Source organism: Anoplophora glabripennis, unplaced genomic scaffold (genome assembly GCF_000390285.2).
Source record: "Anoplophora glabripennis isolate ALB-LARVAE unplaced genomic scaffold, Agla_2.0 scaffold154, whole genome shotgun sequence".
NCBI lineage: Eukaryota > Metazoa > Arthropoda > Insecta > Coleoptera > Cerambycidae > Anoplophora > Anoplophora glabripennis.
In genome coordinates, this window is record NW_019416346.1 from 897,551 (window position 1) to 925,543 (window position 27,993).

The following is a 27,993-nucleotide window of genomic DNA, read 5'->3' on the forward strand; positions in this document are numbered from 1 at the left end:
TTTCTATTCAATTATATACAGGGTGTCACGCTTAAATGTAATACAAGCCTGTAACTTTTTTATTTTTTGGCCGATTTCAAAAGTTTTTATTTTAAAATGTAGGGTAAAAAAATTCTATCTAACTGTGATACTACTGTTTTTTATTAATGCAATACATGGCCAACTAGTGCTCGCCTAAAGATGTATCGAATTTGATGAAACATGGTGATAAGACGATTTAAGGAATACTGAATAAGAATACGTCGTGTTTTTTGGAAAAATAAAATCGCTAATACCAATTAGATGTTTTGACGTCAAGAAAACGCGTCCTAGTTCGCCGTGTATTGCAATAATAAAACAGCAGTATCACAGTTAGATAGAATTTTTTTACCCTACATCCTAAAATAAAAATTTTTGAAATCGGTCAAAAAATATATTACATTTAAGCGCGACACCCTGTATATAATTGATAGAAATGAATGTTTTATTTTATTCACGTTATTGTAGTTTTTTTTATTTTTAAGTTTTATGCAATAAAAAGCAAAAACGGCAAATTTCAGAAAGATAGATTTGAAGATATTGGTACTAAAAATCTCCAATTTTATCGAGTCAAAAAATAAAAAAAAAACATCAAAATGCAATCGGAAAATTTTTTTTAATTTTTCTTTTCAGCGATTTATATTCTCATATTTGAATCGGAATGGAATCGGCCTTACATTCTTATAAAAAGTTTTCCAAATTGTTTTTTGCAATCAATGTTATTAAATTTTACTTTTTGAATAAGAAAATTTCAAAGAAGGAGAGTAACAGACAATTTTTCAGGGCAGTAATTTTTTTTTATTCAATCCTCAAGGTATTATTGACCGTTTTTTTAGAATTTCACTTCGATCATTGTTATAAACACATCAATGAAACTGGAATAGTAAAATAAAATATTTGGTTTCCTGATAACGAATTTTTATGGTTGTTCTATTTACCTGTGTTTTAACATAAAAATGAAACAGTGTGTGTAAAAACATAATAATATATTAAGTTATATAAGGGAAATTTAAAACTTTCCAAATAGAAAATTCTCAATAGCAGACAAATATTACATAACAAGTGAATTTGTACAAAAATTCAGGTATATTTGAATTAATATTAAGTTACTACTAACGGCATCAGTAAAAGGCTCGATGCTAAAAAAAAAACTCCCAAACTTCGTTTTACTAAAGGCTAAATGAAGTCGTATTCTACATGTAAAAAAGTAGATATTTACAATTTCTTACATTTTTACACCTTCGTAAATTTTTAAATTTAGTAATTAATTTTAAGAGTTACCAATAGTTAAAATCTCGACTCAGTAATTTTCAAATTGCAATAAAAAATTGGTAAATCTGAATGAATATATTTTTCACATTTGTGGAAATGAAAGTTATATATATACAATTTTTAACAATATTTACATACTTATAAAAAGGAAAAACAGAGGCCTGCAACTGTAACCCTTAGGGAGAAATTAAACATTCTATATTACGTGAACGCCCTGGTATGAATAAAAACATTACACTATTAAGGAACAAAATATAATCAACTAGACACCTTTTCGTCAAACTTTTGAGGTACTCGGAACTACATAAGTATACACAAATGTCCTGCAATTATATCTTCCTTTATAAACATTGAAATATAACAGAAATTATAACAAAAAAAAAACAACAAATAAACGAAAAATTTGACAACACAAATCTTTTGAGGTGTACTTGAAACAATTTTTGTGCAACATGTAAAATTATGCATTTTCCACGTTACATCGTTGTGCCCCTAAATTGACAACACTCTAAGTTGAAACATTTCCTGGTATAAGGAAAAAATTATTGTCATTTCATTGTAATACTTAGATAGGGATAGATTGGTGCCTGTAGGGTGCACAGCCAACGATATGAGACGCAAAATTGCTAGATGTTCTAAAAAGAAAAAATATACAATAACTCCGTTTAACAAAACCAATCCCTATCTAGTTCTTCACTTTTCTTTTTCAGAAAGAAAATTTATAACTCTTGATGAAGTTAATATCTTGCTTCATTTTTGTTCTTAAAGAGCAGGGCCCAATCAATCTTCTAATAAAAAATATGCCTAACTACTAACAGTACATCGATTAGTGAATAAATTTAAATCACATACGGTTTGGTACAGTGTATAGCGAAATCACACTTTAATATGTATTTTAAATACAGCAAACCGGCACTATATTTAAACAGAAATACGTTACAAAATGTATTTAAAAACGATATAAATATATATAAATTATATACTTTAAACAATACTGTGATTTTATAATAAAATTATAAATTATATACATATGCTCCATATGATTCCATCAGTCACTTCTCTATATCATCAAAAAAAACTAAAAACTTTAAAATAGAGTTTAAAAAAGATAAAACTTGACCTACACTAGGAAAAACAAGAGTTCGGACCTCTCCAAATTTCTATTAACTATACTGTGATATGTATTGCCAAAAAACTGGATAATAATATATATCCGTGCAGTAATAAAGTGGACCCTGCAAGTATAATTAGTGAGGATGGATATCTAAGTAAATATTTGTTATAATAGTTTGTACATGGATGAGCAAAATTTTAAGAAAGGAAATCATAATCAAAGAGATCTGCCAATCCTTCAGCAGCATCTAAACTGAAGTTGTACTCGGATTGCATAAGAGGTTCCAAAGGTACAAAAGGTTCACTGCAGAACAAAGGATCCATCATCCCTGAAATAAAAAGTCCTCTTTAGTGTGGCACTGTAAATCCATAACACACATAATCTATGTTTTTTGTTATAATAGTATCAGCAGGTATTATATCAAATATAAATTATGTACAATTAAATATTCACAAACCAACGTTTAACTTAAGGCACCTGTATACAGAATGTTTCATGACGAACTGAAACACATATAATGGCAAAGTGGGCAACTTAGGCGAGTAAGAAATGAGCAATTAAAATTTCATCATATTTTTTGTCGATGCAGACAAACTGCCTAATGTTAAAAAAACATCGTGTTTTTTTTTTTAATTAATGTTGCTTGTATAATTTATTATACAGGGCCCATAATAACATGTACAACGGAAGACCACAGATTCGTGAATTCAAATGTGAATTTTGTAAATAACTCGAATACCTATTAATCGATCTTGATTATTTTTGGGGTGTGGACTTTTGCTTTCAATCTACACATTTAGGTGTTATACAGAGTGTCTTTTAAAACCTACAACTTCTACAAAATTGATGTATCCATTCATAACTTTTTCCTCTTTAGGGCAGTAATGACAAATATTTTTTATCTGATAGGTGATACCATTTGGAAGTTTTTGAGCCTCTTGTAGAATTGTGATTAAATTAGCGGTTTAGGTACAAAAAAATATTTTATAGAAGGTCTACATTATCGTGCCACCCATATTATAATACTTAACAAAGTGCCAGTAGGCACTGATTTTATAAGTTGACTGTAATTTCAATCTGATCTTTAAGCCATTGTGCCTGACAATTCTTAATGAGTGTTTACAGCGATAAGATATACCACCTGTTTCTTCATTTTTCGATATGCCTACACACATAAAACGAATTAGTTATTTACAATGTGCCTAATTTTATTCAAATAATTAGAAAAAACAGTCAAATACAACGCATTGATAGTATTATTATTGGCCCTGTTATTCTACCCAATAAATTAAATGGGGAATTTTATTTACAATTTTTGCAAAACACCCGAGTTATTAGAAGGTGTGTCGTTATTATTCAGAGCCAACAAGTGGTTTATGCATGATAGAGTTCCACCACATTTCACTGTAAATGTCCGGCAATATCTGAATCAAAGATTTCCTCGTCGATGGATCGGTAGAAGGGATAATGCTCCTGTTAACTGGTCTGTACGTTCACCAAACATAACACCTTGCGACTACTATCTTTGGGGCACTCTGAAAACAACAATGTATGCTTCCACATCTAACACTGAAGAAGAGTTGTGTAGGCATATCCAAATTGCCATAAATGTTTAAAAAAATTGCCCTCAAGAACTGCAAGGGGTGCCTTTTAACTTTCTTCGCTGAATGAACCTTTGTTGTAGAAACAACGGTGGTCATTTTAAACAGTTTTTATAATAAGTTGTACTAAATTTAATAACATCAACTTTGTTACTTTTATCTGCAGCATTTTTTATTGCATTTGTAAATAACTCTTAATTCGTTATATGTGTGTATCCATATCCAAAAATGAAGTAACATGTGATATATCTTATCGTAGTAAATACTAATTAAGAATTGACAGGTACAATGGCTTAAAGATCAAACTGAAATTATGTCAACCTACAAAATCAGTGCCTACTAGCACTTTGTAAGTATTGTAATATGGGCAAGATAATGTAGACATTTAAAAAATATTTTTTTTTTACCCAAATCGCTCATTTAGTCAAAATTCTACAAGAGTCCCAAACACTTCCAAATGGTATCACCTATCAAATTAAAAATAGTTATCATTATTGCCCGAAAGAGGAAAAAGTTATGAATGGATATTATTACCACACATCAATTTTGTCAGAGTTGCAAATTTTAAAAAATACTCTATATAACACCTAAATGTGTAGATCGAAAGCACAAGTTCACACCCCAAAAATAATCAAAATCGATTAATACGTATTCGAGTTATGTATTTACAAAATTCAAAAAATTTTCACTAACTTTGAGGCCATCTACCGGCCAAACGAAGCGATTTCGGATATAGGTAAATTAGCCTAAATCTGCCAATGAATCCACAAATCTGTGGTCTTCCATTGTACACATTATTCTGGGACACCCCGTATATTAACTACCTATTACTAGGTAATAATAAATATTATTAACTAACTATTAATAGGCATACATCAATAATTGTAAATAAAACTAATTTGTTTTAAAATAATTATTTTTGTTTGTTGTTCAGCGGTCGTCAACTGGCGGACCGCAGAAGATAAAATACTGGACCGCCAAAAATTTTTTTAAAGTATAATTACTCAAACAGATTATTTAAAAAATCATTTTTACGTTTGAGTGCCACCCTTATCATTTTTTCTAATACTTTACAATTGTGTGACTGATTTGAGTTCTTAATGGTTAGTTAATAAGCAGATTAAATTTGAGTCCACATTAAAATAAAAAATTAGTAAGAAATATGAATTGTTTTTCTTGACCTCCTTAAAAATCCAAAAGTATTTGGACCCCACCTAAAATTACTTTCAGACCCCTGCCCTAGACTACTCAATTGTGCGATTCTAGTATGCACAGCAGTGATGGGTGATAAAATTGAAGTGGTCATATTTTAATAATAAAGCATGGGATCTATACTATATTTTTTTAGAGCCACATGAGATCCTGATGAAAAAATTTCAACCAAATAAAATTAAATTAGGGACTGCTAACTCTGAAATTTCAAAAAGGGTTACACATACATATTTGCTAAATATTTTTCCATATATTTTTTTCCATAGATAGATACAAATAGACGTTTTTTATTGCTCTGAAAAGTTTTTCGTTTTTCATAGTTGCAGCATTATAAAATTTGAAAAAAAAATAAAACTAGTCAAATTAAAGTTTAAAAAAGTACAACTATAAGAAAATAGAAGTCATAACCTAAAAAATGGTATGCGTTCCATGCTTTATTATCAAAATATAACAACTTCAATTTTCACCCTGTAAAAAACAACAAATGAAGTTCTTCACTGAAGCTGCTAGTCTTACTTATCTTTAATTCAACATCACCTGTAGAAGAATTCTATTGAAAACTGCTTAAAATAGCAAGATTTCAGTTGCAATTGCCCCATAATAACTAAATTATTCACTGCACTTTCCAGTTATAATATAAAACTCATACACATAATTTGCTAACTTGTAACTTCTACATGGTACAAGCCTATCAAGATATTTACAGAAATACAATAAATGAAAAATTTGTTAACGATTGTATAGATAATTATATTAAGGACACTTACGCATAACAAGTGTTGCACTGAAAAATTGGTTAAGATTAGTTTGTTAGTCATCCACAGACAGAATGCTGAAGCATACAGGAAGCAGTTAGCGAATTTCCGAAACAATGAGCTGAATCCCATGGTGCTACGGCTTCTAAGCAGCTCTCATAGGATTCAGCACACTGTAAGGGCAAGCGATCCAAAGCAGGACACCAGACAGGACGAGTCCAATAAGTTGTTAATTAAATTCAGCTCTTAACATACACTTAAATCTTTTTTGATGTTAGACAACACGCAAATACATACAAACATACCATTGTGATAATCGAAATATTAAAAAAATTGGTTCCAATGCTTTCACGATACAAAATTAATAACGCAATAAGCGTTTTATTGACAAATGTGTGTGTTAAAAATTTGTTAATAAATTAGAATTTTTTTTATAATTTGAATATTTTTATGGCAATGATTTTTCCAGGCATTCTAAAAAATAAGGTATGTCAGATGTACACATAAACAATAAAAAATGTACAAATTAAGTAAAATCGATAGCTAAATATCCCTCTAAGAAGTAAGCAGTAACCGCATAGCTAGAACTCTGCCTGTGATGTGAACAAATGACACACAAGTCACAGAAAGAGCTCCAGAATGCAACTACCTTGAAGCTGTTAATGTTGTTAGTGTGTTAAAATAAGCAAGTAAGTAGACATATACAGTTTTGTAAGTGCAAAAAAGCAAAAACAGAATCTAATTATAAAATATTTAATAGGTAATGCATAATTTATATAGAATTAGTTATTCATCAGTTAACAGTTCACTTAAGGTTAAATATTCATATCCTATTTTTGACATTGTAGTATAAGTAGTAATAAAAAAGAAAATAACTAATACCAGTACGTGTACAAATAAATTATTTCTTTCCCCAAAATAATTAGTACTTAAGACTGGATCATTTCTAATTTCAATTAATTTAATAAAACAGAAATATATACCAATAATTTGAGCCTAAGTTAATTATGTGGAAACATAGGTATTACTAAAAAATCCTTGGTGAATATTGTATTTATATTATAATTAGGGCACAAACCTAAATGAAAAACACTGATTTAAAAATTATTTCAAACCTTCCCTGGTTTTTATCAAATTTATTAGCTAAAAATAGAGCACATGAATAAGTGATGGTATTTTCACTATTTTTTTTTAGTAGATACTACAGGAACTTATTTTGAACATTTTCATCCAAATTTTTAGGCTGGAAATCGGTCTTATTGACCCTTCTCCTTTATTAGGTATAAGCTTTATTACAGAATTGAATAAAAAATATCTCCAGATGCATTAATTTAAAAAAAAAAAAAAGATGTATAGCAATTTTTTGTTTCAAATACAATTTTATGTAGTGTAACTATCAAAAGTCCAAAAAAAAACACTGTTATCACAAATAAAAATAAGTAATTCATTGTATATTTTTTTTATGGTTCTATGATCCAATGAGATATTTGAATTTTTAAGCAATGTGCAAAATTGGTTTACTAGATCTTTATTACACTAAAAATATCCTTAAGTGCTGTTATTACTCGCTAAGTTACTAATTTGTTTGACAACTCTGTCAATGCTTTTTTGAAGAAAATTTAACAGTAATAAATAACGGCATTTGAATATTGTTAAAAAAAATTCTAACACATTGTTTTCACGCATCAAACCACAATAATCAGTGACGCCAAAATTCCAAAATTTTTATTGAAATCAAATTTTTATTTTTTTAGTATTCCAGCCTCTCCCTTACTGGTTGACTTATCTTATATATCAATTCAGTAGATTTCTGCCTTAAATTAAGTAAATTATTTGCCCCAGATTCATGAATCTATGGGCTCCCTGTATCTCAAGAACTTCTTTCTTATTTTAAGGAATTTTATTACCACGTAAAGTTTGGCATGTGCAAATGGAAACATCTCGTATAACCATTGTTACACTTTAAACTTATTTAAACTATTAGAAATTTCACGTCCAATTAGTATAATCGGAAGTTTCCCGAAAAACCCAAATATATCACATTAACAAAATCAGTTCAAACAAAATTCTATTTTTAATATAAACTCTGACCTTCAATAACTGTCTGATAGGAAACAATGAAAATTTAACCAAATTTACATTTATTAATAGCATAATACTCCTTCCAAATAAATATTATAAATAATACTACAGTGAAAACTGGTTATAATGACATTGCTTTATATTGGATATGTAACGATGGAATTTGGAAGTACCGATTTAATCCTATAGAAATACCATATTGAAAATACTGTTTACTACAATACCGTTTACGACATTTCGGATTTAGCGACGCGTTTTTATATAGATTTACCATAGAATCTGTTGGTTATAATGACCAATACGGCTTTAAAACCAATGCTTTTGACAGCAGTTAGTACTTTTCGGACAAATTACGACTTATCTACACATACAGTTATTTTATATGCATTAATTACCAATTTCTATTATGATGTCGAAGAGAAACGTATTTAATAAAGATTAAAAATCACGTACAGTGTGTTTGTAAATAAGTGCAAAATATTTTATCGGGTGGTTGCCGAAGTTATTTTGTGAAAAAAAGTTCATATAAACGTAGGTCGACATATACTTCGTTTCCAGATACAGAGTGTTTAAATTATAATTTGTTATTTATTTTTATTACTTATTTCAGAGTTTTAAAGATATTGATTGAATTAGAAAAACACTGGAGGGAGAAATGTGCAATTTTTGAAAAATGAAATGCGGGAGATCTTTTGAACACAAAGCAATACATGTACATACTTAAAGACTTGCACTGTTTTTTTCTTATTTTTTCTATAAAAATTTTAAATAAAATATATGTAGGTAATTGCTTATTACGTCTATAGGTTATAACAACCGTAAACAAACGGTCCCTTGAAGGTAGTTATAACCGATTTTCACTGTATACATATATAGAACAGACGACAAATATAAATTTCTCGGTTATGCATCATACATTTTCATTATATTTACAGTAAACATGGAGTTTATTTAACATATCATCATACTCCGTAATTTATAAAATGTGATTAGATAAAAAATAATTAATATCATTAAACTGTATTTTATAGCAAGGAACCACTTGACTGCTCTTATTCATCACCTTTTTGTTAAGTAAATTATAATTATTCAGTCATCTACAAACATATTTTCAAGTACATATTTTAACTTGAACACCAGTAATGTTACGTTTTGGAAAAAGATATAAATCTGCTATAAAGGTAAATTAGAGAATTATAGGGTGGGTATATGCCAGACACAGATTGTTACAGCTATGTACGGCTGCTACTCAATACTTAAGCTTTCAAGAAGATACTTTAAAAAATATTTTGTGGCAAGAGATCACTTACACAATGATATAAGGTTAAACTACAAAATCCTATTCTTTTAAACTGAAACACAATTTATCAAGATAAAAAATTAAAAGGGATTATTAAGAAGCAATTTGTGGATTGATGTAATTTTCTTCATACTAAAAGATTATTTAAAGAGATGTGATTCTCCTAAATCTATGAAACAACAAACAGCTAAAAGAATAATGATTTTATAAAATATTAACAATTAATTTATAACATCAAGAACCAAGTACAAGACAATATGCATCAAATAGTCAATACAAGTTATGTTTGGTAGTTGATATACATAAAGTAAAATAACCATGAACATACCTGTATTACTGTTCTCAGTCTGTGAATTGAAAGGAAATCGCCCAACCATTGGGCCCAGTCCTTCACTGTCATGAATAAGGGGCATATCCATCTTAGACGTGCTCCCACTCATGCCCGTACTACTTGTAGAGAATCCCATATTGAGAGGTGATAAGTGTAACAAGTCCAACTGGTTACTTATATTTCGCTGGGGCAGTGTGTTTTGTGAACCGAACCGCTGCGAACTTTCTACTTGGCTCGTACTTGTACTTGCCCCCAAGTCGAAAGAATCTTTTGAGAAAGACAGGCTCCTACATATCTGGAAGCAAAGAATTTAAATGACATTACAGTTGAACATGTTAAGTAAAGTTATACGTAAACCCAAAAAGTATCTTGCACAATAAATAAAATTAAATTTTTTTTACCCATTTTGATGTATGTAAATCTATCCCATGTTACATTACCGAAGAGATACAGTTTTTGACGAATTTATCTCCGATTCCATCAAATATCTCGAGCGAAACTTAAATATGTACTATCTACAATCTAGTTTGTTTTATTCTAATTGCATGCAATAATATCATAGCTTTGATAGTACGGCATTAAGTATATTTGTATACAGGGTAGGAAAGTACCGATGGTCTATCTGAAGTTACGTGAGAGCGATAAAGTAAGCCATAGAAATCCATGCGATAGAGAAGGATGGCTATAATGGAGGCCTCTCATAGTCACCGCCCGTTTCGCCCTTCCACAAATAAGATCCACTTCTTATTTGTGGAAGGGCGAAATGGGCGTCGACTATTAGACGCCTTCATTATAGCCATCCTTGTCTATCACATGGATTTCTATGGCTTACTTTATCGCTCTCACGTAACTTCTGATAGACCATCGGTACTTTCCTACACTGCATATTAACAGTGGCATAGTCATTTTATGAAGATAAAGACTGACCAGTAATTGGTTTTTAGAAAAAATTGAGAATTTGGATTAAAAAGGAAAAGCAACCGAAAGCAACCTTAAACCACAAGCCTACAAACATGTTAAATGATAACAATTAGCATTTAAATAAAATAATACATTCTAACTACAAGAAATGAACTTCAATTTCAAAATTGATTTTCTGGTGAACAGCTTATTATATATTTTTATTATATTCATATATTTATTATATGTTCTATTTATTTCTCTATGCTAAGATAGAAATTTGAAGTGAAATTAAGTTTTTTCCCTAAAATTAGAGTGTGTCGAATAAATAGCAAAAAATGTTGCTTGTATTAAATCATCACATATTTTCTGAACAATTTATTGTTTTTTTTTTCATATTCACACTTAAAATGATAAACATAAAAAATCGTTAACAAAAACAAAGAGCAAAATCATCAGCAGTAACAGAGAAGAAAATCAATCGATACTTCTAATAATGACTTCATATTAACGCCTCAAAGTCAAAACCTGGGGTTAATCTTTTCTGTGGCTTCCATATTCCTCTGAGCATGTTTTCAGTGTTGCCAAGGGAGGCAACTAATAATAGTAATAATAATAATAATAACCTTTATTAATCCTTTAGACATAAGGGTTGATGGTTTCTAAATTGTTATTACCATTGTATCCTAGACTTTTATATTCTTACAACAGACTGATGCCTTTTTACGTTAACTGTGCATCTCAGTTAGAGATAATGATGTGATTTTAAAAATAAAATTTTCAGGAAAAAATGTGACTACAGTTTGTTTCAGACATTCGCTATTTTAGCTGACGCACCTTACAGGGCAAAGCAAAATTCGACGGAAAAAACTTTTTTCTTTTTTGCAGTCTATATATGCTGAAAACTGAAAGGTCAATGAAAATCTTTATCTCAGCATCATAACTAAGGAATGAGACTATAATTAAAAAAAAAATAATGGAAACCAACTAAAAGTATTTGATAAAGCACTGAGTTTCTAAAAATTTAATACTTTATACTTATTAAATTTATCCTTAACAAGCCCTTCCTATGATATCTTTAAAATTATGAAGCAGCAAATATTTTACTTCAAAGATTATGGACCAAATAATCTCTTTGATCCTTGCTATAAGTATCAAAAAATGATCAAAATGCAAATTCTCTTTAAGCAGATTATAATTAAATAGGAAAAATGTGCTTCTGAATGAAAGGACAAAATATTCACTAGAAAAATATTTAGGCCCTACATTATGAAACAGGTATTTTTAATATCAGACATTATCAAATATTAACAGAACAATGCTTTTTAAAAATATTTAATGCATTTTTAAAATATCCTAATTTAAAATTCAAAACTAAATGATTTAGGGATGTTATTGAGAATGGATGAGACTTTACTTAATTCCCAAGATAAATAAGCAGTTAAGTGGCATCTGGTAAGGTCTATTCAAGCACTACACCCATAACGTATGTCAACACCTTGTATTTACTACTAGTTAGAAATTATTTACCATAATTTGCTGATAAGCTTTTAAAAAATCAGTTTCTAAATATCAGTAAAACAGGAGATATGCTAGTTTGTATTTTAAGTATTGGAGAAATGTAGATAAAATATTTGCAGCATTTTTCTGTATAATTTTTACTTGTAGTGCAAAAACAAATTTACTATTAGGTATTTGCTTATTAATATACATTCTAGAGTATGGTAGATTGGAAAGAAAGCGTTTAAAATATTATTTGAAAATATTTGTTACAACAGGCAATGTATTATTCTGTTTCACTAAATCAATAAAGCAATTTGCAATAAACATGTATGAAGTAAATAACGACCATGTAAACATACTTTCATATTTAAAATACTATTTTTAGGTGGCATGATAACCATTAAATTCACAATTGCAAATAATTACAGCACATTACTGTATGCTAAAAAAAAATTAATACATGTTTATTTATGTACATACTACAGAAGCTGAAAAATTTGCCAAAAAAAGTTATGAGGATGCTGTATTAATTTTAGGTTATTCTGAAAATCTGGAAACTGTGACATAAAAGTTCATCACTATTTTTAAAAAGAAAACAAAATGTTTAATAATAATTATTCTAATTAATCACAAATACAACAAAGTTATTTTTCAATATAAGTTAAAACCAGTACAACTTTTATCTTTTGTAAGGTATCATAATAAAACGACTACTATCAACTTCCCATTTCTATCAACAACCAAGGTTATCATAAGATTAGTAAGTATAACCTACCTGTGATGAAATAGGTTTATGTTGCAACGTAGGACTATCTAGCTGAGGCACTGGCGGAGTAGTAATATCAAAAAGTCCTGGACTGAGTTTAATATCCCTAAGTAATGGGTCCATGGGTGGTACTGATTTAGGCTTAGAGGGTGGAACATTTTCAGGACACAGAAAAACCTCAATTTCCCCCGTATCGCTTTTCATCTGAATGCTATACTTGTCCTCTTGAGTCTCCCCCGTTGGGACAGACAACTGGGTGTTTGGTGGAGCTTTGATAGCCATCACAGTTTTATGCCGAAACCTATCTATTGAGCGTAAATCTTGGTATGTCACATAACCGTACCGGTCATTGTTTAATTTACGTAACTCACTTTCAGCAGAAATAATCATCCTGTCGAGAGCATTTTCTTGATCATCTAACATTTGCAATTGCTTTGTAAGAGTCAGGAAATTACTGCTGTCTCCATTACCCCCTTTCCACTGAATATTGTTTTTTGATTTCTTTTCCAAAATCCCTATACCTTCCAAAACATTTGTTATGTCATATATCCTTCTTTTTTGAACTTTTAACTCCTGTGAAGCTTTATTTAAATCTACTACACCATTTGGAGACTTTTCAAGTAAATCCGAGAACTTTTTTGTAAGCAAACTCAGTGAAGTGTCATACCTAGTGTTCTTCTTCACTGGTGTTTGCCTTTTAGGTCTTTTGGGTTGTGGTGCCTTAAATTCATGTTTAATGGGTACAACCGAAGGTACGTAATGTTGCGATTCTAAATTTAGTTTTCTTTTTACGGTTGGAGCTTGTGAAGGAATCGCAGAAGACATAACCTGATTGATGGGTGTTGCTCCATACCCATGGTCCAATAAATGGGGACTAGGTGTGAATTCTGATTTTTCAGACTTTACAATGGTCATATCAGGAGTAGAACTAGACGAAATAGTTTTATACCCCCTAGGGCTTTCATTGCGCCGAATTCCACGGGGCATTTTATTCTGTTAGTATTTTCTTATTAATGCATATATACTTAGTAAAATTTACTCCATCACTTAGTGATTGTTTTTATTAATCTGCAGGAAAAATAATGATGAAATACAGCAATACCAATTTTGGTTTCTACCATTAAATATCCCACATGTTCGAAACTATGCTACTATGGTAATGTATTACAATAAAACGTTTAATATATTTTAAGTTAAAAATTAGGATACCTAATACATGATTGCTACCTGGGTATATGACTATCTTGGGTAAAGTAACAGGGTACTTACATTTTAATTGTACAGTAAATTAAATTCCTAAAATGAAGTGGACCTTTAAATAGCTCTTATGATTTTTAATGGTAGAAAACCTTTAAAAATAAAATACGCCGCTAATAAGAACAAAGGTGAATTTAAAAACCGTTGGAATGCAAGGGGAGGGTCAAATTAGATCTAACTTTGAGAAGTTGCTATTTATAAGTGAACATGCAGTTTTTATGTTAATTTTATTTTATCACAAAGTGCTAAAAAATATTACATAACCGACTGATACCGGAAATAGTACGAATGTTGAAAATTTAACTAAATATCTCAGAACAAAAATAACAGTCCACCCTGACCTAGCAACCGCCATCATGCATTTTCTCCCCGAATAATGTGGAAACAAAAACCCATCGAAGCTTACCTTTTATTTTATCCCCGCCTGTTAGATGCACTACACAAAATTTAGACATAAGTTATGTTATTGTTCGAAAAACACTTACTAAAATCCTACATGTTCCGGAATATTACACAAAATGGTTTCCTAAGTAGGTGCTTCGTTACTCGATGAAAAGGATATAAAAACACAATCGCAAACAACATCGAGGCTAAAGTAATAACTTTTTTTTAACGATTTTCATATTCTGCAAGGTATGGGCTTTCACGTGGCGTAAATTTTGTAAATGTAGGAACCTCCGTTTGGCCACAAAAAAATATTAAAATAGAACCCGATTTTGCCTCGCCGTGTACACTTTGCTGCTGGTTACAAAACATCTGCCATCTGTACCCGGCATTGGCGCGAATTGAATGCGGCTGCGCAAAATGAGAATCTTACAGATGATCCTAAAGAAAATTATCTTTTTACCTGAAGAACAGCTGCTGCGAAGACCTTTAATAAATTAAATCAGAGTATAAAGAATGGTGGTGAATCGTTAACTCCGTGAAATAGGCGAGGTTGTGCGAATTGAAAATATTCAAATCTGCTAACCTAAGTGACAACTAGCCAGATATCGAATGTAAACAAATATGGCAGAGTGGAGTGGAGCAGAGCAGATGTCAGGCGGGGGAACCGGAGCGTAATCGCGTACGGTTAGCCCTTCTTATGTCACCGTCTTTGAGGGGGTCGAAGTTCCTTCGGCCGTTACATTAGAAATTTATTAGTAGTAGACTGTCAAACAGCTGTATTAGATGTATTCCAAAAAGTCAGTACTTGCACCAATTATTTGTTTTTTATGAGTGTATCTAATAATCATAAGTGGATCTGAAAGTTTTCGAGCTCCAATTTGCCCGTTAAAATCTATTAGTTTATTAATTAAAAAATTTTAAAAATTATATCCGATGCAATTATCTTGTAGGCACCTACCTACAGATGATGAAATACTGCGCAACGGTACAGGATATTTCATTACGACACTGTACATACTCTAATGTCAAAAAGAGGCAAACTAGGCGTGTACGGAATAGCAATTTTAAAAAATTGGATCAAAATTCGTGGGAATTTTTGAGCAACTCATAGACGTTTCAAATCAGAATTTCAAAATTCTAGAGCGGCACTGAAAAAATTTCTAATTTTTGCGGCTTTGAGAATAGTTTAGCCTGTATATTTTTATTCCGTTTGGAATAGATAGCATGCTGAAAGTATATGAACACTAAAGAAGATGTATGTATTTTATTTTTCTGTCATACGTTCTTAAATTTTTGAATTAACAATAAAATTCTAGTACTTAAAACACTTTTTTAATAAAATTTTCATTGCTAATTTATAAACTATAAAGAATAATGTTCACGGGGCATCAGCTCATCGGCGTTATTTAACCTAATGTATATGAGAACTGAAAAATACACGGGAGGACTTATCTAATATGATAATAAACGAATTTTCGATTAGAATCTAGAAATCTGATTCATCATGGATTAAATTAGTTACAGTATTAAATAAGTAGGTACATAAATAGTGAAAAAACATATTTCCGATGTTACAAGTGTGTTTTCATAAATATTTAATGTACGATTATTTTCCGAATTGTTATGCCGTGGCACATGTCCTAATCGACACCAGTTACAGACATTACACTTTCACTTTTTTAGTCTTAGAATTTTTGACCTGCCCTCATCGTTCTCGGACTAGGTTCCGAAGGGGCCAGTACCACTTGGTCGGTCCTGCCTTTCATTTCGGTTCTTGTTGTTGGTTTTAAGGACGCTCCAATGCTTCCAAACGTTTCATCGTTCTTCCCATCTTCAGTGATGGCTAGGTAAGAAGTTGCAACATAAGTATGTTGGCGATGGCGACAAGGTACATAAGCCACAGCACAACAACCCAAAAAAACATGGTACTTTAAATATCGACACAGACCATGAGAGCTTTAAAAGCACTATGCGTTTTTAATTAGGATATAAAATTACAGTAGTCGTGTATCGAACGTAAGAACGAAAAATATTAGCTCTAACTACTATTCTCATTACTAAAATAATAATAAAAATCGGATCAGTTGTCAGAATTCCATTGCTAATTAATAAATTATTAAAAATTCACATATACTTTTATCTATACAGGACGCAAATACTGCTCTAAAATTACAATAGGAAGTCGTGATACTGAACTGAGGAATGAAGATATTAGCTCGAACTGTTCCCATTATTAATATTGGAAACTTGTAATTGAATTTTTAAAAAATGACTTATTGGAATCTCATTATCGTTAATTCAAAAATTGGGGACAGTGTGTCAAAATAACCAATTACATATAATTTTCATCGTTGGTTTCTGTACTTACAATATACCATATGGGAAAGTACAAAAAAAATGTGATTTTCTCAATGCGACCCTGTAATTTTGGAAGATCATGTTAACCGTAAGTAGCATGACACATAAGTACCAAAAATAAATATGATTTCCACACAAATGGTCGAAAAGTCATAGCCAAAATAATGTAGACATACAGGGTGGCCCAATTAAGACCGTTCACCTGAAATATTTTCATTGCAAGAGGTTTTTGGAAAAATATGCCCTACGGCTCTGAGGACCCCCAGGGGGGTAAGCGGGGGGCCTTCTGTAAAACATCGAATAGCTGAGTAATTGCCCTCTAAATTTCCACTCGGTGGTTTTTGGGGTCGGAGATTTCGATTCTGACACTGAAAAGTATGCCCGAAGCCCCTCCCCCCCAGGGGGGCAAGGAAGGGGTTCAGTAAAACATCGAATAGCTGAGTAATTGCCTTCTAAATTTCCACTCGGGGTTTTTAGGGGCGGAGATTCCGATTCTGACACTGAAAAGTATGCCCGACACCCATGGGGTTGGCTTTCTGGAAAGCATCGAAAGGCACATCAGATTTTTGCAATAAAACTGCTCCACCTGCTTACCAACCATGATCTTGTAGGTTTATCTTTACATTGTAACACACGCAAATTTACAGAGATTAGACAAGAAGGGTAAGAAAAACTAACAGGAAATTAATGAGTCGAAAAGAATCCCCTTTATTCTGAGAACCAATTTTCTTTTTATTTGCAAGGCAATTAGTGAGACAACTACTATCATATGTTTATCTAACACTTTCACTATCAATCACAATTTTCATTATCAGTACAGCCGTGCCATCACTGTCTCCATCACCATAATCTATTACATTTTCGACTATTTCAGGATTGGAACAGTTTGTTCCAAAACAATTTGTACATGCAATTGTGTATGTAATTCCATGCTTCCTGCACCTACAAGATCTGCATTGTCGATAATCGGATTTTGTCGTCTAATTGTAATGCATTACCCGCAGTCGCTAGGGCCCAAGATATTCTTTTGAAAATCCATGATCCATGAAATATTCTTCGGTTTTAAGGAATATTTCTTTGATTTAACGAAATGTGTCTCTTGAGCACGGGTTCTCCAGGATTTCTTCAATTCTACGACAATTTTTCTCAGTGATAGACAAGCTAAGATTAATGGATATTTTCCAGTTCCAGATTCGGAATCCCCGACCTCGAAAAACCCCGAGTAGAAATTTAGAAGGCAATTACTTACTCAGCTATTCGATGTTTTACAGAAAGCCCACCCTGCCCCCCTGGGGGGGCCCAGGGCCGTCAGGCGTATTTTTCAGGGTCAGATTCGAAATCCCCGACCCCAAAAACCCCCGAGTGGGTATTTATAAGGCAATTACTCAGCTATTCGATGTTTTACAGAAGGCCCCCCGCTTGCCCCTCTGGGGGGCCCCAGGGCCGTCAGGCATATTTTTCAGGGTCAGATTCGGAATCTTCGACCCCGAAAACCCGTGCACACAAATTTCTATAACTTTTAGTCAATTTTTAGAAAATTCGGAAAAATTGATGCACTCCAAGATGCACTTTATGCACCCGCAATGCAGTTTCGATCCAGCCCCAAAATGTAATATATAGACTTTTTTCCTGATATTTTTCCGAAGACAATGCCGAAAACCGTAACTCGATCGGTTCATCAGAAAAAAATTTCCGTATTCTAGGTGATTTTGGTCTAACTTGCTTGGACTAAATTATTATATTTGAAGTCATTTTCCAAAGGCAAGATGTGCTTACAAAGATTATTGAATTACAAGTTTATATTTAACTGTTGTAGACAATAGCTTTACATTTTACAGTTTCATATTCAGTTGTCATTTCGCTTCAATGAAGACTCCGCAAGTGAAATTTTAGCTTCCACATTGCATAAAATACAAGATATTTGAGTTTAATAACCCAATTGTAAGTATAATTCAGCAACAAAATAATAAAACATGGTATAGTCATAGTTGCAGTGATTCATCAAAATTATTAAAAGTCAATTATTTCCTTGTATGTGTTTTTCTTGTTTCAAAACTACAAATACAGCCTGTACGATTTTTAATGTAATTTCTTATTAAAATAAATTAATGGAGGTGAAATATAAAAGAAAGGAATTCAATTCCCAGTCGAAGAGGATCGTATCAAAAAATTTACTTTATATTTACCTTATATACAGGGTGTTTCGCATAAGAACCGACACCGAGCAGGAGCATATAGGGGAACCCAAAATATAGTGATTTAGCGCAACTTACCTTTATAATAAGCTGCACCCCGACCTTGAAAAGGGGTTTCAAATTTCGAAAAAAAAAATATCTCAATTATATTTGAATTTAGAAAAACCAAATTTGGTACATGGTGTGAGTGTGTGAGTGTGTGAGTGTACCAAGAGCATTAGTCGACATACATAGTACAATTGAAGCATTTTAAAGGGTTAATAAGGGATGATGCACCATTAAAATGTGACAGAATTTTTTAACCCGTTGGCGGACTTTAATAACAATTATTGCTTTATTTTACGGGGAATTTAATTCTAAAACTTTTCTTACTCTTGTTAGTTTTCAAAAACTTTGCTTTGTGTCGGTTCTTATGCGAACACCCTGTATATATTTTGATATTCTGAAAGTAACGTTGAAAATTTCAATGCACGCCCTGTCGCGGTAAATTATTACAGTAGTTCCGATAACAGAACTTTATTGGCTTATTCTTTCCTTGAAATTCTATCTCAACAAATATTGTACGGACTGTATCTGAGCATAAATTAAAACCTCATCTTTTGCTGTGTGGTAAACACGAGGGTGAACAACAAATTAAAAATTATAGAGGATTTAATTATCTCAGACATTTTTTTTATTTTTGTGATAAAATATTACATTTATTTAATTTGTCCACTGTTTTTTTCGTTACTTGTTCGTCAACAATTTATTTTAATAAGAAAGAACGACCAGTTTGATCACAATTTTTTAATAACTGGTATAATCAAGAAACAAACGAGTTACTACAAAGATAGAGACCTACTCAGATCACTTGCCATTTACTTTTTTTTTCACACTTGTAGATATAGGTAATTTGTTATACCCAAACACAAGACATAATAGTGTTGAAGCGTTTATATATATTTGGAGAGCTGTTGCTGGTCCACGAGTACTTATTTTGTTCGTTTTGTATTTCTAAAAATATCCTCTCCTCTGGTACCACTACTCCATTTAAAATTCATATAGTTCCGATTGTCTCTCATTTAAGGAGAAAGAATCTAGAACACAGAATATTTGTTATATTTTATCAAATGTGTGTTCTACATTTAACGTTATCTTAATTTTCTTTTTAGTTTCATTGTGTAGGTACTTCGTTTCGTCTTTTCTTTTTTATTGAAATAACTTCTATTTAAGGTCTCTACTTGGTAAAAAAATATTTGAACTAGGTACGTTTGTTTTTTACTTGCCTTACTATGATAACGGTCTGTGCACCTACAAATCAGAACACCTTATATGTATTGATACAATGTATCATATAATATACCATTGTAATATTTAAAATAATTTGATGTAGCGCTATGCTAAATAAAAAAATATAAAGATATAGCTATGAAAAATATCTCTTACATTGTACCATCTATTAACATTCTTAAAATATTCTACAAGGTGGGGAATTCAAGCAATAACTCATCCGTTTAAAGTTTAGAAAAAACTGCTTTTAAAGTTAAGCTGAAATGTGGATAGGCAAGGCCAGTAGCTGATATTTTATTTCGTGATTTAAATATTTCTCATTTAAAAACATACATAATTGCACTTCTACAATTGTTCATGCGATAATTTGTTTCGTTGAATAAGAATCCGTTAGATTATTCTATATAATATTCTATACACATTCTGAATAATTTGCGAGATCTACATATAAACTATTATGCCTAACGACTACATAATTTGATATTAATCGTAGGTACGTATGGCACAACGTTATTGTATTTTAGAAAAATTAGTTTTAATTCGAAAAATGCAAATTGTACTCCATTAAAGCTATTTGTGTTTCAGAATATGTCACATACGGGGTCTGTTCAGAAAATAACCGAACTTTTTGAATTAGGCGTTAATGAAGGTATTTAGTGACATGTGATTGGCAGCACTGCGTTGCGCATAATCTCCTCTCTTGGACTGTTTATATCTCATTTAGTTTTCATGATATTGTTATTTTAGTGAAACGTGTTTAAGCGTTAGTGATGATTTTTGAAATGTGCGATTTTCTGGAGAACAACGACGCTACGTAAAATTTTGCGTGAAACAGGGAAAAACTTTCACGGAAACGTTTCAACTTTTGAAACGAGCTTACGGAGATGACGTTCAGGATCGTACACAATAGGTCTGTTCCAACAGGAGTCAGGAATTGGTTCCGAACTGTTCGAAATGTGCATCCAATTCTTGCGATATATTCACTGAAGACACATTTAGAACTTAAGCTGGCCAAACATTTCAAACGGTTCGGAACCAATCCCTGACTCTTGTTGGAACAGACCTAATGTTACGAATGGTTTTCACGATTTAAAAGTGGTCGACAGTCAATTGAAAATGACCCTCGACCAAGAAGACCTTCAACTTCAACTAATGACCCCAGTCAAAGATCTGGTGCGTGCAAGTCGCCGATTGACTGTCAGAGAAATTGCAAAAGAGGTTAGCATTCCAATTTTGATTGAAGAATGCATCGAATTGCAACAAAATTTGTTCCTCGTTTGATGACCGAACAACATGAAGAAAATTGTGTGGAGATTTGTCGGTAATTCCTTAAACAATCCAACGACGATGAAACATTCATTCATAGGGACATAATGGGAGACGACAGCTTGTTTTAAGACTACGACACTGAGATAAAAGTTCAATCATCATAATGGATTGGCAAAGGTTCTCCACGCCCCAAGAAAGCACGTCAGTCACGATCCAATGTCAAAGTGCACTTACTGTTTTTTTCGACTCTAATGGAGTTTGTGCGTTTTGAATTATTGCGTCATGGGGAAACAATGAACCGTGTGTACTATCAAGGCGTTACGTGAAAATATTCGCAAAAAGAGGCAACTCGTGGTTCTTGCACCATGACAAAGTGCCCGCACACCCAGCTTTGTCAATTCGTCAGTTATGTGCCAAAAATCGGATTACTGTCCCCTAACCTTCTTACTCGCCAGACTTGGCTCCTTGCGTTTTTGTCTTATTTTCGAAATTAAAAAGAAATCATGTCGAACAAAAATATTTTTTTTTGGAAAATTGTTCATTTTATCGATATCAATCTTTTTTCAGTTTGAGGTTCAAGCTATTTAAAAATATTATTTCTGTGCCTTTATCGTAAAGGGTGTAAAAAAACTGACATTATTGTGCTATAGCTAGTCCGTTCCTGGCAAATACAATAAGCCAAAATTGTTTTCATGGGTCAATTTTTAAGGATTATTATCTGTTGTCCATCATATCAAAAAATAATTGAATTATACAAAGTATTTTAAAAGTTATTAAAAAAAATCGATATTCAGAGGCATCATTTAGGGCAGCGGTATTCAAACTGTGTTCTGCGCAACCTCTCTGGGGGCTCCGCGACTAAGTCAAAAATTTAAAATTTTATTATCCATAATTACAAAATTAAAAAAATATATACCTACTCTTAAAACTTTTTATTTTTATAAGTACCTACACGCATAGCGTTCTTCGCGTTGGTTACGTCGCCTTGCCTTTGATTTTTGGTTACAGATTTATATGGAATATCCTGAAATTGCTGACCAGACAATAAATGTATTAATGCCTGTTGTAACTACGTACCTGTGTGGAAAATCATTTTTCACGTACGTAGCGACAAAAACAAAGTATCGCAATGCGCTTAATTCAGAATTTGAAATGCGAGTGCAACTTACGACAATAGCACCTGATTTTAACATATTATGTAAAAATATTTAAGCACTTCCCAGTCTTTGATTATATTTACTCTTTCTTTAATTACTCAATAAATATTTACTTTAAACTTTACTTAATTTTTACTTAGTGGAATATTATGTTGTTAATCGAAGTATTTATAAATATATTAGATAATCAGTAAAAAATGTGTTCGAAATTTTTTTTGTGGGGGGGTTCTTCAAAAAAATCGAAATGTTGGCGGGGTTCCGCAAGTCGTAAAAGTTTGAAGACCGCTGTATCTCCGTAGGGGGGGTCCTCTAGGGAGAATTTTTATAGGAACTTGTCATGTTATTCTAACGTCCCTTGTATAAATCTCAGATATTTTGATGGTTAAATCTGTATTTCAATTTCAATTTCTTTATTTCCATTAGACAATTTACAAATTATATTGGAATTGTCAATAAAAGTGTAAAAGCTACATAAAATTCGTAAATACTAAACACACAAAATAATACTTTAATTGTAAATTTTTAGACCCAAGTAATTGAGTGATCTGCTGGCAAATTTAACCTACAAAAAGGCACGTAAAAATAATTTTTTGTCTTGTATTTATAGAGTGGATATTATCATGTTTTATAAATTTGTCCTGAATATTATGTATATACAAACAAAGCTCATATATAAAGAGAGATGGCATTGTTAAAATTTGGTGTTTTATAAATCCCTACAGCTAACACAAGATGGCATATGAAACATTACTATCAATATTTTTTTATGTGCGACAAAAACATTACCTGATATTGAAGACTGCCCCTAAAAACATATTCCATATCGCAATCGGCATTGAACTTCAGCGTAATATAGATTTATTAGCTGATTAATGTTTAAAACTGTTCTAAGATTTCTAAACTGATAAAGTACAGAATTTAATTTCGTAATTATATGCTCACAGTGAGACTTCCACGTTAAACATTCGTCAATATAAAACCCCAAAAATTTAACACTTTCTGTACCTCTTGTCATGCGATTACCGTTTATTTGCAGATCAAGTCTTTTGCCAATTATGAAACCTTAATGCTAATGTTTTTTCAGAGTTTAAAAAAGCCTGTTTTCACAAAACCACTCATTAAGGTCATGCAGAACATTATTACATTTATTTTTTATTATAATATTTGCTTTGTCAGATACCACTATGGAAATATCGTCAGCTCGTCAGCCGTAGTAAATTTGACCGAAGATGACAAATCGTCAATGTCATTTATATATAAAAGAAATAGCAGTGGGCCCAGTATGGAACCCTGTGGCACACCTATATTAATAACTGCTGATTGTGAGTTAATAGCCGATTTGCTATCATAGAAATAGCAACAAACTGTCTTCTCTGAAAGAGAAAACTTTCTATCCATTTATATGCATTACTCCGGATTCCATACAAAACCAGTTTATCTAGAAGTATATTTTGATCTACACAGTCGAATGCCCTGCTGCTGAGATCACAAAAGATCCCAACACGGCACTCCCCTGGTTCAACGTATTTTATTATTTCCTCATAGTAAGAGTGATGTGCAGTTGCTGTTGACTTTCCTGATGAAAATCCATGTTGATTGGGTGAAATAATATTATGACACTTTAAGAATGGTAAAAGTCTATTAAAAAAACAGCTCTCAAATATTTTGAAGAAACCACTAGGTATATTTATAGGTCTATAATTTTCTATAAGATTTGAATTATTCTTTTTTTGGATTGGTATAATTTTACCCAATTTTAATAACTGTGGATATTTGCCAGTTGAAAAGGATAAATTTATGAGGTAAAATAGTGGTTTACTAATTATATCTAGTATCTTTTTTATGATGAAATCTGGAATATCATCATAGCCAAAAGAATATTTGTTTTTAAGTTTTTTTATGAGGAGATTATAAAGTTCAACGTCGTTGTAAGGCAATAAGCTTATAGTATTATTTATATGTAGATTCCTTGCTATATCTATCATTTGATTTAATTTAAGGAATCCGATTTACAATATTAATGGGTACATTTTTAAAATAATTGTTAAAGGCTTCAGCAATTTCTTTCTCAATATTAATTATTTTACCATTAATTTTTATTGACATATCTTTTTTAGTTTTTGTTTTGCTATTAAGTTATGCCACAATCTTCCATGCGGACTTAACAGGATTCTCAGAGGAACTAATTTTTTTCTGATAATATTGTCTCCTTTAAATTTTTAAATGGAAGCTTTAACAAAAAATGCCTAAACACTTTTTGTAGTTACATGTATTTCAAATTTAAATTTAAAAAAATATATAATTTGAAATTACTAGTTTTTCGAATAAAATAGAAAATATCTATATATGTATATATTGCCTTTAATTAGTTAAACCGCTAGGCTAAGATTCAACAACCTAGGTACGTTAAACATATTCCGCCATGTTAATCAACACCCTGAATCACGGATATCACTTTCTTTTACTTCTGATCTCCTGATTTATTAAGGTTATTTTTGGCTTAAAATGAACCCTGTGTAAATAAATATTCCGAAAAGTTTTAATAAAGTTTATGATAAATTCATACATAATTGCATATTTCACATTATTATACTTAGTAATGTTATTTTTTTAAGTAATTTAATGCGATTTAAAAGATATTCAGCAATACCCGATTCTTAAAAAACATCGTAGAAATATAGTCAAAAACTTAAAATTTTCTTTAAAATCCAGTGACGTTTTTGAAAATTAATTTACACGTCCTGATATACAGCCGAAATCTTCATAACACGCGAATTTTGAATTTTAATCAACATTTTCTGAAATAGAATTAGTTAATTTGAATTATAAATAGCTAATATTTTCGGAAATTAAATTATTTTTTCCGAAACACATTGTAAAAGGTATGAATTACATTTATGATATACATTACATTTTTTTACACCACAGGCCACAAATAAGATAGACTTCAGCCAATATCGTATTTTTACGAAAACCAAAGCTTAAATTTTAAGGTGATATTAGGTCGCTTACCTCAATATGTCCTGTTATTGTCATTAAAATTTTAATAACTAATTTTATAAAAAGCTTCAAAAAAAATTTTAATTATTGGAACTCTGATTTGATACCGAAACAAAACTCATCTTTTTGGCCTTTTAACTTAGAAGGCGCAATTTCTAAACCGATCCTGCCCACTTGTATGAATGTTCATCTATGAATGTTTATCCGTACCAACACATAAAGGTTTATTATAAGCAATATTTTTTAAAACATTTTTCATTTTCTTAAAAACAGAATTAAATATATAATTATTTGACGATAATATTCAATCAGTGGCGACTCTTGACTTGCAAACCAAGGAGGGCGGAAAAATTTAGGTACAAAGTATTGAACAAAAATTAAATATAATTGGACACTTTTATTTTAAGTACTATTGAAATATGGGGAAAATGTGATCAACATTATTTTTATAGTAAAAGTCCATTCTTCTTCTTTTGTCCGAAATAAACTTTTCAATTACTTTTCCATTAAAGTTTGGTATTCTCGCACCATTGATTTCTCAATAGATAGCATTACTGTTAGTCTGTCTTTACAATAGATTTAAACTTTTACAATATTTTAAAGAACACACAAGAAGAAATACGTAAGTAATAAAATTCTACGCCCCACCTGAATAAATTATGTTTAGTAAGAAAGGAGCCGTGAAGTTGGTCACGGTTAGACTAAAGAAGAGCGCCAGAAGAAAGGGCCCTAGCCGGCGGGGCCCAGCCAGGACAAAAGGAGGTCCCACAAAGCGCCTACACCGGCCGCATTTGCGGTCGGGGTAGACGACGGATGGGGCCCACCTACGAAGGCTGTCCAGGCCTACAAGGGATGAGGCAGGATAAAGAGGGATAATCCCCCTCGATCCCAAATCATTTAGGCCAATTTCTAGCCATGGAATAATGGCGCGCGGTTGGACTAAACAAAGCCCAAACTGTATAGTAAAGTTGCGCAACTCCCACTCCGTCTTTCTCTGCTGCGCGACGGTAGCCATGACCACCGCTGTAAACACTTTACAGATGTTCAGAGTTTTTCAAACGAATTTTGAAAGTCGAGTTAAATTGACTGCAGATTACAAATTTAACATTTCCATTGTAATGTGTTCCGTATGGCTGATCTATTTAATTATCCAGACAACATTGTATACTAATTTTTTTTACTATGAAAATTTTTAGGTGAGGCGCCGCCCCAGAGCCCCGCCACTGTATTCAATTAAACGATGAGGGAATACCAGATTCTGAATCAGTAAGTAATTACTTATTAAAGTTTTTTGTAGTTCATGGAAGAACAGTGCCTATTTCAAAAAATATAAAAAAAAATTGAGGCATAGTTCAACTACTGCTATGTATTCAGTTTAATCTAAGCAACCTCTAGATTAGTGTAACGTACTAAGTAAAATTTGTGCATGCATGTGTATAGTTTTAATATTGAAATTATACAGGGTGTTCCAAATAAATGTCCACCTGGAAAATATAGGAATTAAAAAAAAACAAAAAAAAATACTGAGATACCTCGATTTTCTTTTCAAGTGGGAACGGAATAGCGTCAGATAACGTCCGAAATGCTTCGAAACCAATTTGGGCACTTAATAAAATATCAATAATTCATTGATATTTTGTCTTATTCTTTACGTGGTGATTTTATTATCATATCGAAACCAAAATTTAAAAATTCGTATGGTCGTCGTGAGCAGAATTGAAAAAACTTTAAAATGAGGTGTCACTCAACATAGGGTGCCATTTAAAGTTTAAGGGTATTTTAAGCCCCTGCCTAAGGGGTAGCTTCTAAAACACCAAAATTTACGCCATCATGTGTCCCTTGAAAAAAAGTCGACGTGTCTCAGGTTCTTTTTGTTTTTTTTTTAAATTCCGATATTTTCCAGGCGGAAAGTTTTAATTGGAATACCCTGTATATGTCAATTTGTGAATAGTAAAGCTTAACAAATACTTAGGTATACTTAAGTATAATTACAATTAATGGCTATGATTTTCCTTTTTGTCTTTAAATTCCTTTATTTTATAAAATAATTAATGATGAAAATTTGACTTTTTCTGTTAAATAGGTCTCAAAATTTAATTATGCTGCGATTGTGCCTCCTTTTATGTACATTACAGTCGACTTCGACGATTAGAATTTATTAAATAATAGTATCAGGAAGTGTGTGAAATTCTTTATTTATTATAATATTAAGGAAGAATAGAACCACAAATGTGAATGAATAAAAAT

The 27,993-nt window shown here is 31.5% G+C and overlaps 1 protein-coding gene across 2 annotated transcripts; it reads right to left on the reverse strand.

Annotated features, from left to right (window-relative positions):
• Nucleotides 1–1,050: 1,050 nt before the first annotated feature.
• On the reverse strand, nucleotides 1,051–14,842 carry LOC108903772 (transcription factor E2F5). Of its 2 annotated transcripts, none has more exons than XM_018706065.2 (4): nucleotides 14,597–14,842; nucleotides 12,864–13,922; nucleotides 9,683–9,980; nucleotides 1,051–2,732 (listed from the first exon to the last, which is right to left on the reverse strand). In XM_018706065.2, the coding sequence occupies exons 2-4, from the start codon at nucleotides 13,839–13,841 to the stop codon at nucleotides 2,602–2,604; spliced, it is 1,407 nt and encodes a 468-aa protein (XP_018561581.1). In that variant the 5' UTR covers nucleotides 13,842–13,922; nucleotides 14,597–14,842; the 3' UTR covers nucleotides 1,051–2,601. The 2 variants fall into 2 exon arrangements, with proteins under 2 accessions (XP_018561581.1, XP_018561579.1); XM_018706063.2 differs by having other exon boundaries at nucleotides 14,518–14,842.
• Nucleotides 14,843–27,993: the final 13,151 nt, after the last annotated feature.